General features: G+C 40.5%; 2 protein-coding genes across 6 annotated transcripts in view; one reads left to right on the top strand and one right to left on the bottom strand.

The window, feature by feature from the left end:
* Positions 1-19,692, bottom strand: part of arnt2 (aryl-hydrocarbon receptor nuclear translocator 2) — a 129,618-nt gene that overhangs the window by 56,451 nt on the left and 53,475 nt on the right. For all 5 annotated transcript variants that reach the window (XR_014536402.1, XM_083559156.1, XM_083559158.1 and 2 more), the window contains 3 exons: positions 17,438-17,514; positions 12,043-12,177; positions 6,545-6,619 (listed from right to left, as the gene is read on the bottom strand). Coding sequence is in view for 4 of the 5 variants with exons in the window: in XM_083559156.1 (XP_083415282.1) it covers positions 6,545-6,619; positions 12,043-12,177; positions 17,438-17,514 (287 nt within the window). In the remaining variant the exon portion in view is untranslated. The remainder of the gene's footprint in view (positions 1-6,544; positions 6,620-12,042; positions 12,178-17,437; positions 17,515-19,692) is intronic.
* Positions 1-19,692, top strand: part of stard5 (StAR related lipid transfer domain containing 5) — a 423,751-nt gene that overhangs the window by 383,268 nt on the left and 20,791 nt on the right. The gene's annotated exons all lie outside the window — the stretch shown is intronic.

Below are 19,692 nucleotides of genomic sequence, written 5' to 3'. Positions count from 1 at the left end.
AAAATCACTGAGTCTCCCCTCATGTTTGTGACTCACTGGCTGTGTTTGTATTCTGTCCATATCCAGCTAAACCGGCTTGCCATACTCGACCTTGTGTCAGCTACCATTTGTAGTCTAGTAAATTATCAAACAAGGTTTGTTAGTAAGCTTCATGCAAATGTAAGTACCGCATAGCAAAAGTCAGCATTTTATTTTATTTCATTTTTGTTCTAAACAGGTTAACATATACCGAAAGCACACAAGTCACATGATTGCATTCTTTCATGAAGATGCCATTCATAGGTTACATAGATACACAAGCATGGTATATGAAATAGAGCACTTCATTAGTGTTGTAACAACACTAGCCCCAGGCCCATGTCACCTAAAGTATAGGGTTAGGGTTAGCAGACAGCAGAAGCCAGGCATTTTAGCCAACTTTGGAGCTCTAGTTGCAATAATTTTCTGTGAGTCAGAGACTCTTTTTTTGTTGATAATATTAAAACCTCTGTTGTAGCTGTCTTGTACTTATAAATAATAGCACTTTAACATTATTGATGTATTAATAAAAGAATCTTTTTGAATAGAAAAAGCAAAAAAAGAGTGCTGTGTTTGCACTGTTTCTACCGATTCTGCCACAATTATAAACTACTATAAGTATGATTATTTACATTAGTAAGCATGACTAATTAACCTCTCCGGTCTGTACTCGGTACTGTCCTGACTACTAAACTCAGTTCTAACTGAAATGTGAGAAACAAAAAAGTAACAAAAAATATAATAAAAAAAAAAAAAACTCATTTATAAGTTTACTTAAATTTTTACAGCTGAGGTCTGACCCATGAAAATTATAGACACAAACAAACCCACAGGCATGTCTATATTTGGAGATTATTTGCTGAACTTGACCTACATTTAGGTCACATAGGCATTTTTCCAATTCGGTATAAAACCAGTTGTCCCCGTCAAAAAGCTCCATTTGGGGCCATTTAAAGACTTTTCATCGCTGCCCAATGGACCACAGCCTTTCTATTCCTCCGACATTAACTTCCTGTTTGTGCCCTAGTTTGTCTGCAGGTCAAACCCATTAAAACTCATCTCAGCTCTTCCCCACTTCTGCTTAAAGCTTCAACAGTAATACCTCTAATCCCATTCTGTACATGGCCCTCATTATTATTCTCATTACTGTCAGATTAAGCCTGCATTACACTGTGATTTCAGCAGTCTTATTATGATTATTACCTGTCACACTCTATCAGATTAAATAAAATCTCTATGCTGTGCTTAAGTCATCAGTCAGTGCAGTCCATGCTTGTGCTGCATAAACAGAAGCAAGGCCTTGGTACAATAATGGCAATGTTAATATGCTTTCAAAAAGTGAAGAAGAGGACTTCAAAGTTGTTTGTGACTAGGTTATAGAGAACACCGGAAAATGTCTAATTATCAAAAGAAATAAGGATATTATTTCTGTGGATTAGACTGTGTGGTAGCCTTCCATTTCACTATTTCAGTGGCCAAGCATGTATCCTAGTAACATTATATTAATTAACATGATGAATGCTCAGACAATCTAATAATATAATGTCTCCATTATTGGCTGTCAGATTATGTGTTCCAAGACCAGCCATTTCAACTAACAATCAATTCATTCTTGTACAATATGCAATTTGTGTCTGACAACAAAATGAGGCGATATATCGTACACAAACCTGGAATTAAAGAAGTCCAGGAAGTGAACACCAGAGAAAAGGGGAAGCCATTAGTATAAAAGGTTGTAAATTGAAAGCATTGAACACTGTTTGGAAAAGAAATATCTGTCCCTTGATTCTCTTTCTGTATCTAAAATGAGAACCAAAGAACTTTTGAAGGAGTCTCCAACTTCACTCCTGTCCAAGTAGAAAAAATCTTTGGCATTGATTATGAGAGGTTTTGGAACCTGATGCCAAGAAAAACACATAATCTTTTCTGTCATGGCTTCTGATAATGTCTTTACCTGCCAGCTCATGTAGAAGTTGCTGTCATTGTTTAAGTGGAAGCTTGTACTAAAGCTTTGGACATGATGTACTTGATTGTGAAGGGTAGTGAGTGTGAGAATGTGGTTCTACTACATGTGTGCGGTCTCAAGTTTTCTGAACTGTTATTGTGTGAAGTTTTGGATGACGGCCATTCAAGTCTTTTTTAAAGAAAGTATGGTGAGGTGGAAACAATGAGAAAAAGAAAGTACGGTTCCACAAGTCAATAACGGTATACTTCAATAATGGTATGCACACTTTGAATGAAACATCAAGCATGTTGTTTCTGTTTATTTGAAATGAGCAGTATTAAATAGGTTCATATATAATAGAAAAGCAAGTGCAGAAAAACTGATCTAAAGCTTTATTTTTTTTTATTATTTAATTACAAGCAATAGCAGTGTAGTTCTCTTCAATCAGACTCGAGGAGCAACTGTCTGGTGTTGAACTATAAACAAGGCTCAGCTTTTATAGATCTGTCAACATTCTCCCGTAAAAATGCATAAAAATGTATTATAGCTAGTCCTTGCAGTGGAGACTATTGAGTAAAGGTCTGTAGTGAATAAAAGATTAAGCTGCTTGAAATATAAAGTATATCATCCTAATAAAAAGATATGTTATTTTAGATATATATATATTTTTTAATATATTTTATATTCTAAAGTATATCCCCTTATATTCTCTTATAAAATACAAACAAATTATATCAAATATTCAAATAAATGTGTAGGCTACACAAATAGTTAAAAAGCCTTTTAATTTTAATTCAAACAAGCAAATTTAACATAGAAGACAAATGTACAGGACTTTCAGAAACACCAAATTTCATGTGTAAATGCATGAATGACTTACGAATAAATCAGACCATATTCGGTTTGGAGAATGAGGCCCATGGTAACAATAAAAGTCGGTATCCAACTGCACTTCCACTCAGCTAGCATGCTTGCATGGCTTTTATTTAGCAATACTGCAACTTGTTAAAATGCTAGCTTTTATTAGATTAAAATCACCTTTACAACCTTACATTTTCCACACTAATCCTATTCCAAGGATAGTTGGAATAAGACTCATAGAGGAGAGTAGAACATTAGTAAAATGTTCTGGTAAAAACAAGCTTGCACTATGTGTCCAACCTGAGGAAGCTAATCAATATGATTTGTCACCTCACTGAACCAACTAACTTACATGAAATGTATAATTAGAATCTATCATTTATAATTTAGTTTCACAATGCAGCTAAAAGGAAGGTTTGACACTGATATGGGATATATCGACTTGTTTTACCTCTTGCTAGTGTAATTATTTATTTATTTGATTTCTCTATTGTATATGAAACATGAGGACGGACCTTGAGAGGAACCAGAAAAAAAGCCATGAATTGGACTCAAATGAGCACACAACAGTTAGAATGATTTCAGCAACAGTTCTTAGGTACACAGTTACAGTGAAATTTTCCACTAAAGCAAGGGTGTGACTCGAGCATAGTTGACTGTGAGAAACCTTTAAAGGTTGTGTAGCACTGTGAGCTGGCCAATTGTGTCTGAAAAGAAACTTTTCATCAAGCTATGAGCTGCCAGGATTTCCTGCAAAGTTCCAGTGAGAATCACCCCAGCACAGAACTGAGATCTAACAGGACATAGAGCTTAGGAGCAGGGTTCACTGAGAAAACCCCACGAAGCAACACAGTAAGGCGAAAAGCCAAAAGACGGAGTCAGAGATGGGCTCAAAACAGCAAAAATAGAGAAAACAAAAGGGTCAAGCTGAGTATGTGAGAAACCACCTGGTTTAATTAGCAACTAAAGATGATGTAAGAAAGAAAGAATAGAAATAACCTAATAAAGGAGATAGAAAAGAGGACAAAAAGAAAAAAAGACCAATACTTCTTTTCCCTCCACTCATGTCACATTTGGCTTCCTTTGCTAAGCTGTAATCTTCCTGAGCCACATAATGATCAGCATCTCAGTGGAGAAACTGCTACTGCTTGCTCCTTCTCAGTCTTTCATGTGCTTTTAAACATCAAATAGGCAAACGCGACAAATCCAAATCCACCCAGAGCTGATACACTCCAGAGAAGAGCGATATCGAATCATACAGAGGCGGTTGCTTTGAAGGCTTTTAAAAACAGGACTTAAATCAAAGTGGAAGTTTGATAGCAGAATATTTTATATGCATGAGCTCTGCTGAATCATACTTTTATCCGAGGGTAGAGGTGGTGTGCTAGGAATGTGTGGAATGATAACCATCCATCCATCTTAACACCAGGTTTCAATACAGTGAAAAGGTGACACCTTTCTATCTTTGCATAGCATCAGTAGAATCCCATTCCGGGATTTAAAAAAAACACACCAAAGCATGTTACCGAAGCAGCCAACATTACAGACGGCTAAAAAATTACCTCTCATGCTAGACAATATGCTACTGTTACAAATGCAGTATCACAGTAGGTAATAATGAACATAATGTTCAGCATCCAAATGAATTAAATTTATATAAAAAAAAATATTTTATCAATATTTTGCTTATCTGTTGGTTGTTGTGGCAGGGATTAGTTTGCTTGGCTGCGGATGTCTATCTGGAATTTTTGCTCAGCTGCTTTGTGACCATGTCTATTGCTTATACATATTACAGTATATACAGAAAACTGAATTGAATTCTGTATACGTTCTGTGTGACTAAACTAAACCCATTCTTGCAAGGCATTGCCAAGGCTACACTTCCCAGGGACACCAAACAAAAATGACAGACAAATGCACAAGAGATCACCTCAGGATAGGCTTGTGCACAAAATTCACAGTATTTTACTAACTACATTGTATATACAGTGAGGAAAATAAGTATTTGAACACCCTGCTATTTTGCAAGTTCTCCCACGTAGAAATCATGGAGGGGTCTGAAATTGTCATCGTAGATGCATGTCCACAGTGAGAGACATAATCTAAAAAAAAAAATCCAGAAATCACAATATATGATTTTTAAACTATTTATTTGTATGATACAGCTGCAAATAAGTATTTGAACACCTGTCTATCAGCTAAAATTCTGACCCTCAAAGACCTGTTAGTCTGCCTTTAAAATGTCCACCTCCACTACATTTATTATCCTAAATTAGATGCACCTGTTTGAGGTCGTTAGCTGCATAAAGACACCTGTCCACCCCATACAATCAGTAAGAATCCAACTACTAACATAGCCAAGACCAAAGAGCTGTCCAAAGACACTAGAGACAAAATTGTACACCTTCACAAGGCTGGAAAGGGCTACGGGGAAATTGCAAAGCAGCTTGGTGAAAAAAGGTCCACTGTTGGAGCAATCATTAGAAAATGGAAGAAGCTAAACATGACTGTCAATCACCCTCGGACTGGGGCTCCATGCAAGATCTCACCTCGTGGGGTCTCAATGATCCTAAGGAAGGTAAGAAATCAGCCCAGAACTACATGGGAGGAGCTGGTCAATGACCTGAAAAGAGCTGGGACCACCGTTTCCAAGGTTACTGTTGGTAATACACTAAGACGTCATGGTTTGAAATCATGCATGGCATGGAAGGTTCCCCTGCTTAAACCAGCACATGTCCAGGCACGTCTTAAGTTTGCCAATGACCATTTGGATGATCCAGAGGAGTCATGGGAGAAAGTCATGTGGTCAGATGAGACCAAAATAGAACTTTTGGTTTATAATTCCACTAAACGTGTTTGGAGGAAGAAGAATGATGAGTACCATCCCAAGAACACTATCCCTACTGTGAAGCATGGGGTGGTAGCATCATGCTTTGGGGGTGTTTTTCTGCACATGGGACAGGGCGACTGCACTGTATTAAGGAGAGGATGACCGGGGCCATGTATTGCGAGATTTTGGGAAACAACCTCCTTCCCTTAGTTAGAGCATTGAAGATGGGTCGAGGCTGGGTCTTCCAACATGACAATGACCCGAAGCACACAGCCAGGATAACCAAGGAGTGGCTCTGTAAGAAGCATATCAAGGTTCTGGTGTGGCCTAGCCAGTCTCCAGACCTTAACCCAATAGAGAATCTTTGGAGGGAGCTCAAACTCCGTGTTTCTCAGCAACAGGCCAGAAACCTGACTGATCTAGAGAAGATCTGTGTGGAGGAGTGGGCCAAATTCCCTCCTGCAGTGTGTGCAAACCTGGTGAAAAACTACAGGAAACGTTTGACCTCTGTAATTGCAAACAAAGGCTACTGTACCAAATATTAACATTGACTTTCTCAGGTGTTCAAATACTTAATTACAGCTGTATCATACAAATAAATAGTTAAAAAATCATACATTGTGATTTCTGGATTTTTTTTTTTAGATTATGTCTCTCAGTGGACATGCACCTACGATGACAATTTCAGACCCCTGCATGATTTCTAAGTGGGAGAACTTGCAAAAGAGCAGGGTGTTCAAATACTTATTTTCCTCACTGTAATAGTACTCTTTCAACCTGCTATTTCTTAGATCACTAGCTTCTATGGATTGCAATGTGTCTTTAGTTACAGAGATACAGAAGAAAAAGGCCTTCAGTTTATTTTATTTTATTTTAAGTTTCAACCTTACCTGTTGGAAGCTCTCCCTTAGGTGGCTCTGATCCTCAGGATGACAAAACTCCAGAATGTCTTTTCCAAGCAAATCCTGAAACGGAGCAGTACCCAGTTGGATGAGCTTTAGAAAAACTTTCGGAAATCCAACAATCTATGAGTAGTATAACACAATATACTGTATATGTATTATATATTTTTAGATGGTTCTTTTTTAAATTACTTTCTTTCTTTTGTTAATACAATAGGGCTGTGATTTGCCAAGACCCACAATAAAGTTCAGCCAAATGGATAACCTTAGGTAGGTAGGTATATAGTCAGTAGGTAATATCTGCAGAACTTATGCACATATACGTATATGTATGTAAATGAAATGTTTTTTTGCATCAGAATATTATTTTTGATAGCTGTGGAAAGTCAAGTAAAACAGATATTAAAAAAAGTGAGACAGAGGTTTATGAAGAAGGCATAGTGTCAGGGATTCACCCTGCCACGCCCCCCCTCTGTAGCTGTCAGGGATTCACCCTGCCACGCCCCCGTCTGTAGCTGTCAGAGATCCACCCTGCCACGCCCCCCTCGATAGCAGTCACGCTGCTTCCCAAGATTACCGACAGCTGTGGCTCATGAAAGATCAGACTACATAAACTCACGTTCTTGAGTCACAGGCTGTCGGTCGTTGTATTGTCATGCAGGTAAATCGCGTGGCTGCTCAAACGCCGGGATTCACCGCTGGCTATTTCTCCGAACTCCATTTCCTTATTGAAGTACTCATTGCCGAAAGCTTTACTTGCATTGGGATTAGGCGTTTGACATTCGCGCTCATAGTGGATACTTCGTTACGAGCGGATGTCTGGGTTTGCTTTTGTTTTCATTGGTGTATGAGTGTTTTGTTTTTTGCACCTCAATAAAGAACATGATTGGACTTTATCTGCTTCCGCGTCTGCAGCCTGACAGAACGACCGACCTATACCGAACGCGGATTCGCCATTCCGCGATTCCGACCGCGACGGGTCGGCAGCTGAACCCGGCTTCGGATTTCCTCCGGAAGCTCAGTGCCGCTCCTCGCGGATCAGATCCACAGAAGCCGGATCATGAGAGCGCGGCTGCGCCACGCCCCTCAGAGAGCGCGAGGGGATTACCGGCTCGTTACTCGGGGAAAAAAGACGAATTAGGCGGATTTCTGCAAGGCATCGGCGAGTATGTGGCTGTTAACATTTCCCGGTTTCCTTCCGAACGAGCCAAGATTGCCCTCTGTATTTCCCTCCTGTCTGGTGAAGTTCTTGCCAAAGCCAGCTCACTATGGAGCGCCAAAGGGGGCAAATTCGGCTCACTCGCCCAATTCAGCGGGCTGCTTCTGGGGAAGTTGGGGATAGAGGTGGTGGATCTCCACTACAGTTCCCTTGAGGAGGAAGGTGCTCCATTCCAAGGTTCTCAAGAGCACGTGGCTCCGTGCCGGATTTCCCATGAGCCTGCAGCTCAGCCCCAATGTTTTAATGAAAGGGCTGCTTCATCTCAGGGTCTCTACCAGCGTGCTGCTGTGTTCCGGGGTTCTCGTGGACGCACCACACCATCTCCGAGCGTCGGCGAGCACACCATGCCGTCACAGAGCTTCTACAGGCATGCCGCTCTGTTCCGAGGTTCCCGTGGGCGTGCCACGCCGCCACAGTGTCTCCAGGAGCGTGCTTTCCCGCCACAGAGTCTTCACGAGAGCGCCGCGCCGCCACAGAGTCTTCACGAGAGCGCCGCGCCGCCACAGAGTCTTCACGAGAGCGCCGCGCCGCCACAGAGTCTTCACGAGAGCGCCACGCCGCCACAGAGTCTTCACGAGAGCGCCGCGCCGCCACAGAGTCTTCATGAGAGCGCCGCGCCGCCACCTCCGGTCACAGAAGGCGAAGTGACTCCTCCGAGTCCCTCTCCAGACGACGCCACATCCCAGAGCCCCTTCCAAGGCGACATGCCCACGAAAAGCTCGGCTCCGCCTCAGGATTTTCAAGAGAGCTCCGCCCAGCTCCAGGTCCCTCCAGAGAGCTCCGCCCAGCTCCAGGTCCCTCCAGAGAGCTCCGCCCAGCTCCAGGTCCCTCCAGAGAGCTCCGCCCAGCTCCAGGTCCCTCCAGAGAGCTCCACCCAGCTCCAGGCTCCTCCCGAGAGCTCGTCTCCGCCTCCGAGCGACCCCACGAGCTCGTCTCCGCCTCCGAGCGACCCCACGAGCTCGTCTCCGCTTCAGTGTCCCAAAGAGAGCTCCACTGATGTCGTGGACCTCCAGGCGAGCCCTTCTCCGCTCGTGGATCTCCAGGCAGGCTTCACCTCATTTCCAGGCTGCTCAGTGGGCTCCGATCTGCTCCTAAGGGTCCCAAGGAGCGCCCCTACGCCCAGGGGTTTCCCTGTGCACTCACCCCGGCTCCAGGACTGCAAAAGGGAAGTTGAACCGCTGCCCCCGGGTTCCACCGACGGCGACGGCTCACCCCACAGTCCCGCAGAAGGCGACGGCTCGTCTCCAGCGCCCGCAGAAGGCGACGTCTCGTCTCCAGCGCCCGCAGAAGGCGACGTCTCGTCTCCAGCGCCCGCAGAAGGCGACGTCTCGCCCCCGGGCTCCACAGAAGGCGACGTCTCGCCCCCGGGCTCCACAGAAGGCGACGTCTCGCCCCCGGGCTCCACGCAGGGCGACGTCTCGCCCCCGGGCTCCACGCAGGGCGACGTCTCGCCCCCGGGCTCCACGCAGGGCGACGTCTCGCCCCCGGGCTCCACGCAGGGCGACGTCTCGCCCCCGGGCTCCACGCAGGGCGACGTCTCGCCCCCGGGCTCCACGCAGGGCGACGGATCGCATCCAGGCTCCACGCAGGGCGACGGATCGCATCCAAGCTCCACAGAGGGCGACGTCTCGCCCCCAGGTCCTCTTCAGGACGACGGATCGCCCACAGGATCCCCGCATGGCGACGTCGGTCCTCCAGGTCCCTCTGACGGCGACGTCGGTCCTCCAGGTCCCTCTGACGGCGACGTCGGTCCTCCAGGTCCCTCTGACGGCGACGTCGGTCCCTCTGACGGCGACGTCGGTCCTCCAGGTCCCTCTGACGGCGACGTCGGTCCTCCAGGTCCCTCTGACGGCGTTGCTCCCAGGCGTCTAAGGAGGCCTTCCTCGGAGTGCCCTGGCCCGCCTGGCATAGGTGGGTTTTGGGGCGTCAGGTGTCGCCCCTGGAGGGGGGGGTACTGTCAGGGATTCACCCTGCCACGCCCCCCTCTGTAGCTGTCAGGGATTCACCCTGCCACGCCCCCGTCTGTAGCTGTCAGAGATCCACCCTGCCACGCCCCCCTCGATAGCAGTCACGCTGCTTCCCAAGATTACCGACAGCTGTGGCTCATGAAAGATCAGACTACATAAACTCACGTTCTTGAGTCACAGGCTGTCGGTCGTTGTATTGTCATGCAGGTAAATCGCGTGGCTGCTCAAACGCCGGGATTCACCGCTGGCTATTTCTCCGAACTCCATTTCCTTATTGAAGTACTCATTGCCGAAAGCTTTACTTGCATTGGGATTAGGCGTTTGACATTCACGCTCATAGTGGATACTTCGTTACGAGCGGATGTCTGGGTTTGCTTTTGTTTTCATTGGTGTATGAGTGTTTTGTTTTTTGCACCTCAATAAAGAACATGATTGGACTTTATCTGCTTCCGCGTCTGCAGCCTGACACATAGAATGTGAATAAAAACCTTTTCACAGGCTGTTCTTGAATGTCCATATGAAACAAAATCTATCGACTAGATAGAAATCTGACCTGATTCCGTAATTGCATATAGAAGTATAATTTTCATGACTGGTTGAAAAAGAACTTAATTTAGAAAATCCCCTCACCTTAAATTACATGAATCACTAATGAGCAAGCCAGAGGGAACTGTGGCTAGAAAAAACTCCCTGACATGCGACTTTAAAAAGAACCAGGCTCATCAAGGAACCCATCCTTATCTGGGTATCAATGTATAATCAGAAGATAAATGATAAAATTGTATATCATGAGGTCAAACAGTATGATTAAAATGAAGTATGCTAAAAGGGATGTTCGGTATATACTGTTGAATGTGAATCATTGGATGAGCATGAGACAGTCTACGATTTCAGCAGCATTTCTGTACACTTCCATCTATTTATAAGCATGTGGTAATAAACGTCCTTTTTATATATATATATATATATGAAATAATATTTTAATATAGTAAGACACAATTTCTTTTTTTTTTTTCATTATTAATTCATTTTGCTATTTTACTTTTATTTATATTAATACCTGCCCTTCAGTTGTATTATTTTGTGCGTACATTCATGTTCGTGAATTCTTTTTTCAGCCTAAGTGAATTTAGATGCAGGTGCTAATGAATCTATTTGAACTCTTGCCATCCCTTTATTCTGCTCTCCTTTGACCCAAAAGTCAATATTCTCTGCTTCTTTAAGGAATCTTCAACAGCGTCTGAAAACTCTATGTATAGAACAAACTATAACTAAATGGGCAACACTTCCCAACAATGGAACCTTGAATGTTCACATTTTCCTGATTAATAATTACTAATGGTTACTCAGGTTTTTGGTCTTTGATCTTCCTTTGGTTTTTCATTCTCTTTGCATCCATCTTTACTCAATTCTTGTGACAGTTTTTGAATAAGGTCGCACAATTTTTCTTAGCACACATTTTTACACATGCATACCATTTTAAGTCAGAGCCTTGATGAATGAACATCACTCTGATTTTAAATGTAAATCAATAGAGAGGTTTCTTCTTAGAGAGATCATTAGTCTTAGTGCAAAACATATAATATCTACTAAAACTGCTGCAAAATAGGACTTAACTCTAAATGAAAAGTAGAGGATAGATAGATAGATAGATAGATAGGAAGTGTTACCAATTTGAATATTTAATACACTAATATTTACTCATATTTACACACACACACACACACACACACACACACACACACACACACACACACACACACACACACACACACACACACACATAAACACACACACACACATGAAAAACACATACACACACTGAAATTCCCTTCTTAAAACAATACTTAAAATAAAAAAATGATTTACGAACGAATATTAATCCATGATGACATATGAATCAAATTCCTGAAAGTTGAGCTCAAACCAAATAGATGTAATAAAAAATAAGAATAGTAAACACGCTAATTTAAGCCATATTACACTCGATTTTAGCACGGTCTTTTATACAACGAGAATGATATACTTCATCTGCAGCAGAATATTAAATTCCATATGTAATATTAATATTAGCACGTGAATAGTGAAGCATCTTGAAGTCTGCTTCCCAAGGGATCCAAAAGTAATATAAAACATATGAGCCAGTTCATCTGCATTTCATTAACTGATTGGCTTCTGATTTGAGATGAAATCAAAACCGCATCCCAGATTTCACAATTATCTACTCCTTTGAGCTACGTAGTATCTCCAGGCTGACTGAATGTTAAGCATCACTTTGTTGAGTGAGGAAATGTTCTCACCTGTGGCTGGTAGCCAATCACGTTAATGCAGCGGGGATCCACGAAGGTGATGATGCCATCCGAGTTGTGACGAGACAAAAACTCTGTGGGCACCGAAAGCCCGTTCAAGTCCATAGAAACCGGAGAACTGGTCACCTGAGAATTGAGGGATGAGAAAGAGAAATACATTTTTCATTGCATAAAGTCTCTGGCACACTTAATATACTAAGCCTTCAGTGCGTTAACTGCTAATTATGCAAATTATCACCGTTATATTAAAGAAATGTACAAAACAAGAGCTATTTTTTAGCTTTTAACATTAACTACATGCCTTCAACCATCATGAAGGACTGAGGACTTCAAATGTAGCTGTACATTTTTTGCTGTTAAAATTATATACCTTTAACAGCAACAAGGCAAAATTAATATTCATCTTTTCCAGCTTGCTCATTAGAAATAAACATATAGGGACTAATTAATAAACTTAGAATTGCTATACTTTTTCCATTTATTTCTTTGAAGCTGTCAATTACAACAAAGTGCTATACAAATAGAACTGACATTAATTAAAAAACTGAATTTATAAAACAGAAACCCTAACCCTAACCCTAACCCAGAAGTATCAGCCTATATCAGGGGTGGGCAATTAATTTTTACAAGGGGCCACATGAGAAACCTGAATTGTGTCAGAGGGCCACACCAAAGATAATATTTTAGGGATGCACCGAAATAAAAATTCTTTTCCGAAACCAAAAACCAAAAATAAGGAAACCAAGGCCAAAACCGAAACACCGAAAGAAAATATTGTCAATTATTAGAACCATTGCATTTATGGCTATGAGTGTGTACTAACCTCACTATAGTCAATGCATTGCAGTTCAAAGAATAAATCAATTACAAAAGTTTTTTATTTATTATTATAAATTATTGTTATTTATTTGTTACCATTCATAGTATTGACAGACAGGCAGCGGTCAATTATTATTAGCAACGGTCTGTTAAACGAAAATAATTGACCGCCGAATGTTTGGAAGCCCATTCAAGTGAAAGGAATGTTCTAATCTACAGCATTAAGAAGAGCTGTGTAATAAATAATATAATATTAGATTAATTTTTATTTTCAGGATCCACAGGGAATGTTTTAAAGATCAACCCGTCGATCCACTGGCGACCACTGATCTGAGGCAATGAATTTCATAATTTTTTTGTGTTATGCCTTTTGCCTTGGCACCATCACTGGAAAACTTTCTTGCCTTTTTAAAAACGTCCTCTACAGACGGAGTGCGCATGCTCGGATTGACTTTACTTTTCTGATGTTGGGATGTTTGGATTTCAGGTGATAAATTAAACCCGACGTGGAGAAACTTTTTTTTAATTTTGCTAATTTCAGCATTGCATGTTTTGCAAATCGCTATCTGTGGATTACAATTGCCGTGTTGTTTCGGTGATTTAGGTATTTCGGGCGAAAAATTCGGGTGGCTGAATTTTCGGTGCATCCCTGTAATTTATGATTGGCCTCACACGGGCCGGACAGAGACGTCCAAAGGGCCGGATGTGGCCCGCGGGCCGTAGTTTGCTCAGGTCTGGCCTATATTTTCATGATATAACCTAGCAAAAATTAGGACAATATAAAAATGCATTCATAATCCGTAAGGGGAAAGTTAATTAGCTACTATACAAAACAAAATGGTAGCTCAGTGGTTAAGGCACTGGGTTACTGATTAGAAAGTTGGGGGTTCATACTGCCACAAACTGCCACTGCAACTGAATGTTGGGTATTGCCAGGCTGCCACTCTTGGGCTCTTGAGCAAGGCCCTTACCCTTTGTGCTCCAGGGGCGCTGTATGATGGCTAAACCTGTGCTCTGACCCCAGGTTTCAAACCAGCTGGGATATATGAAGAAAATAATTTCACTGTGCTGTAATGTATATGTGACGAATAAAGACTATACTATGCATCTCATAAGTCAGGGACTACCTGTGTTTGGTTTGACCATTGCCTAGTCCTGTGTGCCCTATTTGTTCATCTGCTGACCTCTGCTGATCTTTGACTATGACCCTGCCTTTGGTTTAGGATTTGTCTGCCTTGATTTTAGAGTCAAAATTTATGAACCAGCTTTTGCAACCACGTCTACCTAAACATCGTGCTACATCACAGGGCTACATATTAACCTAAATTTAGTTTAAAAAATGCAAAAAAGTGCTGAGTATGAAATAAAAAACACAAATACCAAAGTTGGTTATTGTCCTAGGACGGCATGTTCCATATTTTTTATTCCTCTCAAACCAATTCTCCAAAGATTATATTTTCTTATTACAGTATGGCACTTCACACTTTTTATCCATTCATATTGACAGTCTTCTGGAACACCCGCAAAAACAAGCCTGACTCCTGTAATAGCATCGATAAAAACACCTTTAAAAGTATAAGACCTAAAAATGCAACATTCTCCCTAATGAGGACCTCACCACATCAACAACGGACTTTATTTGTAAAATAACACATTCCTTTTATTATCGGATGTAAATGAAGTGTTGTCTGCCATACAAGTCCCTGTGAAGAAGCTGTTGCTATAGAAACCCTAACAGAAGTAGAGAATTAATATAAACTTATTTGCCTTTCAGCAGGAATACTGCTGCTATTAAAAATGAATCAACATGGTCTTTGAAAAAAATACAAACAGATATTACTTGTTATACCATGGGCTGTCTAATTACTCAGATCTGATTGGCTGGAAGGCACAGTTGCATACAGACTGAGACAACGATGTTATCAACATTAACAATAAAATGTAATCATTTTCTAATTGAACTTACTGAGGTAAAAGTTTGACAAAGGTACAAAATGAATTTGGATAAATGGTGAATATGACATTAAACTAAAAAATATTATAACAGCTTCATTAGAAGTAAAGAAACAGCACAGACAAATGTAATTCACACACAATCTCTCTTTCTCTCTCTTTCACACACACACACACACACACACACAGACACACACACACAATCACTCTCACCTAAATAACTATTTATTTAAATTTATTTAAATAAATGTAATCTTATTGCACCACTTTATCTCTGTGCATGATTTAAAGCAGGCAAAACACAATCGGAATTTTTATCCATTCAGTTCATTTTGCACTGCAAACACCATTGATGGCAAATGACCATTAATAAGCCACTGATAAGCACGTTACACCATTTTAATACACTCTGGAGAGGCTACCATTCTCCACTACAAGTTGGGCGGTAATTCGGCCTTCTGTGTCGTGCATTAAAAGCATGTTACCGACGATTAGGCATGAATTATCCCTTAATAATACCATACTGCAAGCTTTTTTAAACTGTGTAGAGGCACAGGCCAAAACCACAAATCTTTCAATGTGCAAATGTCGTGTATTATATTCAATTGTTTCATTTTTCTTCATTTATTTCATCGACTACTTCATTCAATTCATTTCCACAAAATCTAACTAAGGAATTTTATTCACAAAAGCAGCATGTTTGCTTTTTGCTGCATCCATATGAATGGGAGCCTGAGAAATATTTTTTTTTCTGGCTTTAATCATCCCTGGCTGGTTCGGAGAAGATAAAAGATGTATGGATGAAACAAGATGAAAGGACTGCATGGAGATCTTTCACGTTCATCCATTAGTCGAAACCCTTATATGCATATACGTTTTCACACACTCATTTCATGTGACCCCAAAACTTTGTGCTTCATATTTCTGCTTCCTTGTTATCACCTTTTTAATATGATTTTTTTAATACCACATTCACAGTCATACAAGACTGAGAGAGTCATACACAACTATCACAAAGGTTCAAATATTCATCGATCCTTAAGAAGGTAAAAAAAATGCATTATTAGCATGAGAATTGTTCTACATTATTTCTATTTTGTCTCAGAAACATCTAGTAGCTTCTGAAGGGTAATTCAAAATTATTATTATTATTATTGGGGTGACCCCAAATAGATAAGATGCTTCTATAGGATTAGTCTGATACGACTACCAATCTCACAGTCAAATCTTCACGAAGGTGTTATGAAACAAGGATCATTCCATTTTGGTTATATGGGGGTGCTCAATGTATGATTTCACATAAAACTACCAGTTTTCTCCCAAAAAGTTAATATACAGTCTATAACAATAATGTTGTAAGTAGAACTGCAAAAAGAAAGAAGCTTTTAAGAAATATTTTTCACGCGCGTGAATAAATTCCCCCTGTGACAGATTTAAGTTTTAATATCCACGATCCGTGATCGACACAGGAGCATTTCGGAGGCAGGGATTTGAATATTTAACAATGTCTGGGAGATTCTATAAAGGTATATTCTATTCAAATTTAATTCTGTATATTCATTTCTGATTGTTTTTCGGTGCATCGATGTTGCGCTGTATTTACAGCGCACTCGCACAGGAAATTTAGCCGATTTAATTTGATTTGCAGACATCCTGCAGTGTGGCCTTTCAGTTATTTATTTATTTATTTTTATTTATTGAGCCAAAATGCATGTGTGATGTTCTGTACATCACGGCTTTAAAATGGTATGAGGTATTGTTTTTTCACGAATGTTTCTCCATGTTGCCTTTTATTTAAACTTTAAAAAGATAAAAAAGACATTGTCAGTTTCATTGTCACTTTATTTAAAAGCTGGTACACTTGTTGACTACCTGGTGTGGAACCACCCGACCAAACACACACACAAACACGATTTGACTACCACTCGACTATAGGCAAGACTTGAAAATTCTGATTCACACCATCTTTCGGCTTCTCCCATTAGGGGTCGCCACAGCGGACCATTATTTTTACGCTGGATGCCCTTCCTAACTCAACCCCTTCCCATTTATCCGGGCTTGGGACCGGCACTAAGGCTTGGCAACCCTAATGGCTGGGGTTGGTTCGAACCTGGGCTGCAGCGGTGAGAGCGCCGCATCCTAACCACTAGACCACAAATTCTGAATCAACTATGTAAATCCTCAGTTTGGGAAACAACTAAATATATATATATATTTTTTTTAATAGATTATTAACATTTTGAAGATTCTACAAAGCATACGTACACTTCTGACACAATCCAGTCACTGATTATTTTCCTATAATGGCACAGCTCATGGTGTTTAATTCCCTATTTATGGATAAATACTAGATCTGTTCCTTTTTAGACCTTTTTTTGTAACGGTATTATAAACTACTGAACTATTTGTCCAGCTTTATAATACAGCGGACATAATAGTGGTGGTAAATGTACATCCAAACAAATGCACAGTGCACCGAAATGTATGATGTAATGCACTTAAGAGTTTCCCTGTGACCGCCAAAACTCATTCCTGTGTGTCAGTGGTGCCCGAGAAACCTGGGATTTTAAAAAAATGGGGCTATTAGAGCAGCTTCTATGATCTCTTTACATACCTGAAGTCTTCCAATTGCAACCAGACAATATTTACTGGTTTGGCCCGCTTCTGAATCGTCATCTGGGATTGTCATTCCTGAAAAAGACACCAGTCAGAGAGAATGAACTGAATATCACACACACACACACACACACACACACACACACACACACACACACACACACACACACCAGTCTCAGGTAAATAGCCCATTGCTGACAAGCATATGGCAAAAAGAATTGGGCTGTAATGCCCCTTTATGAAAGCTGTCGATCGAATGATTGCTTGTGTTTTCCTTCGCCAAGAAATAATACTGGAGACGCTTAATGAAAAACAACCAAATGGATTCCAAATAACTTTTACTTGCAGACCTGTTTTTCACTTCCATTAAATGAGGACCAGTGCGCCTTGTTTGTGTCGAACATCATCTGCTTTGTATTCTGCCTGTTTTCAGGAGACAGAACAACAAAAACCTCATTTGGAATTAAGATTCCTGGCGAAAAATTGACCCTGGCGATAACACCAATGACATACCAAAATGTTTTTTTTCTTTTTTTTTCTTTTGTGCAACAGCTCGTGGCCATGTAAACGTGAACAGATCCGTTTCCGAAATCTTGATTTAGTTCTACTGAGGTTTTTCTGTGTGGAACTGGATGTGAAAATGAGTGAGTGATGAAACAAATGGAGGAAAGCCACCAAACAAGATGACAAGTTGTGTACATTTTTACCTAAACCACACTTGAGCCATTTGACAATGGTTTTGCATATGGAAAGCCAGAAATTGGCTTTTGATAGAACCAGTGAAAAAATCTTTAGCTATTACAATGTCCATAATAACAGCAACATCAAAATGAAGAAATAAAAAAAATAAATAGTGGATTTTTACATTTTTACCTGGAGGCATGTGTTCATCTCAGAAACAAGCACACTGGTACAGTAATCCTTAGTAGTAAAATATTGTGTATAAATAGTAGAATATTAAAACACTGATCATTAAATCATCGAGTTGTGATTTCTAGGAGTCAACCAACAAAAAAAAATCTAAATCCAGGCTAAAGATAGATGATAATACACTATTTGAACCAAAGGTACTGCTACACCAGAAATTTCCAGCCCTATGTGATTTTTCACCAAACTGTTACCACATAGTTGGAGGCAGATAAATGTGTACAGGATCTCTTTGGATAGAGTAGCATTACATTTTCCCCTCACTTGAACTAGGGGACCAAAACCTGTTCCAGCATAACAATGATTCTGTGCACAATACCAGCTCCATGAAGATATGGTTTAAATGGTTTGGAGTGGAAGGTTTGAATCGCTGGCTAAAAATATTAAACACCTATGAGATAAAATGCAACACCCTCAAATTGGAATTGGAGTGCACCCCAGGCCTCCTCAGCCTACATCAGTATCTGACTTTACTTATGCTCTTGTGGCTGAATGAGCAGAAATCTACACAAGCACAATCCAAAATCTAGTGGAACATCTTCCCAGAAAAGTGGAGCACATACTCACTTCCACAAAATGTTGTCCCTATAGTGGAAATAAATAAATAAATAATAATAAAAAAAAGAGTATGCTATAATAGGAAAGCAAGGGTTTAATTTCCTTATTATTATGTTATAGCTATAAACAGTTCTTTTCTTACTAGCCTTGATTTCTTTCTTGGCGTTAATAATAAAAAAAACAAAACAAAAAAAAAAAAAAAAACACAAAGAAATTTCCTGTGTAAAAAAAAACCCAAAAAACCCTGGAGACTCTTTCCAAAAGTATTAGATTAACAAAGAACAGTTTTGATAGCAGAATCTGGTAATTATCAGATAATGCCACCCCTTGGTATTTTGTCACTTCCTTTTCAAATCATGTACAATTTTGTGAGCTACTTCATTTATTTCCTTTGAATAAAAGACAAAATAAAGCGAAATAACTGAACGTGTTTGCTTTCTGCATAGTAATTTATCAAAGGCCGTCACTAACAATATCCTACAAGACTTAAATCCATATAAACGGGAGTCTGCGTAATATTTTTCCCAGTCACACGTCTGGCTTTAATCATCCCTGGATGATTCAGAAGAAATAGGAGCAAAAGATAAAAGATGTACAGATGAAACAAGATGAACTGGCCAGATGGAGATCCTTCATTTTCGTCCATTAGTCTAATCCTATATACATGCACATGTGCACTAATGTGACCCCAAGAATTAATTCCTTTCCCAAGACAGATTTCTCCTCCCTGTACTATTTTGTCTTTTTTTAAATACTCGATTATGATTG

The sequence above is a fragment of the Silurus aristotelis genome, assembly GCF_946808225.1.
Source record: "Silurus aristotelis genome assembly, chromosome: 13".
In the NCBI taxonomy this organism is placed as follows: domain Eukaryota; kingdom Metazoa; phylum Chordata; class Actinopteri; order Siluriformes; family Siluridae; genus Silurus; species Silurus aristotelis.
Note: the sequence above shows the minus strand (reverse complement) of the source record. Positions and strands in the feature narration are given on the sequence as shown.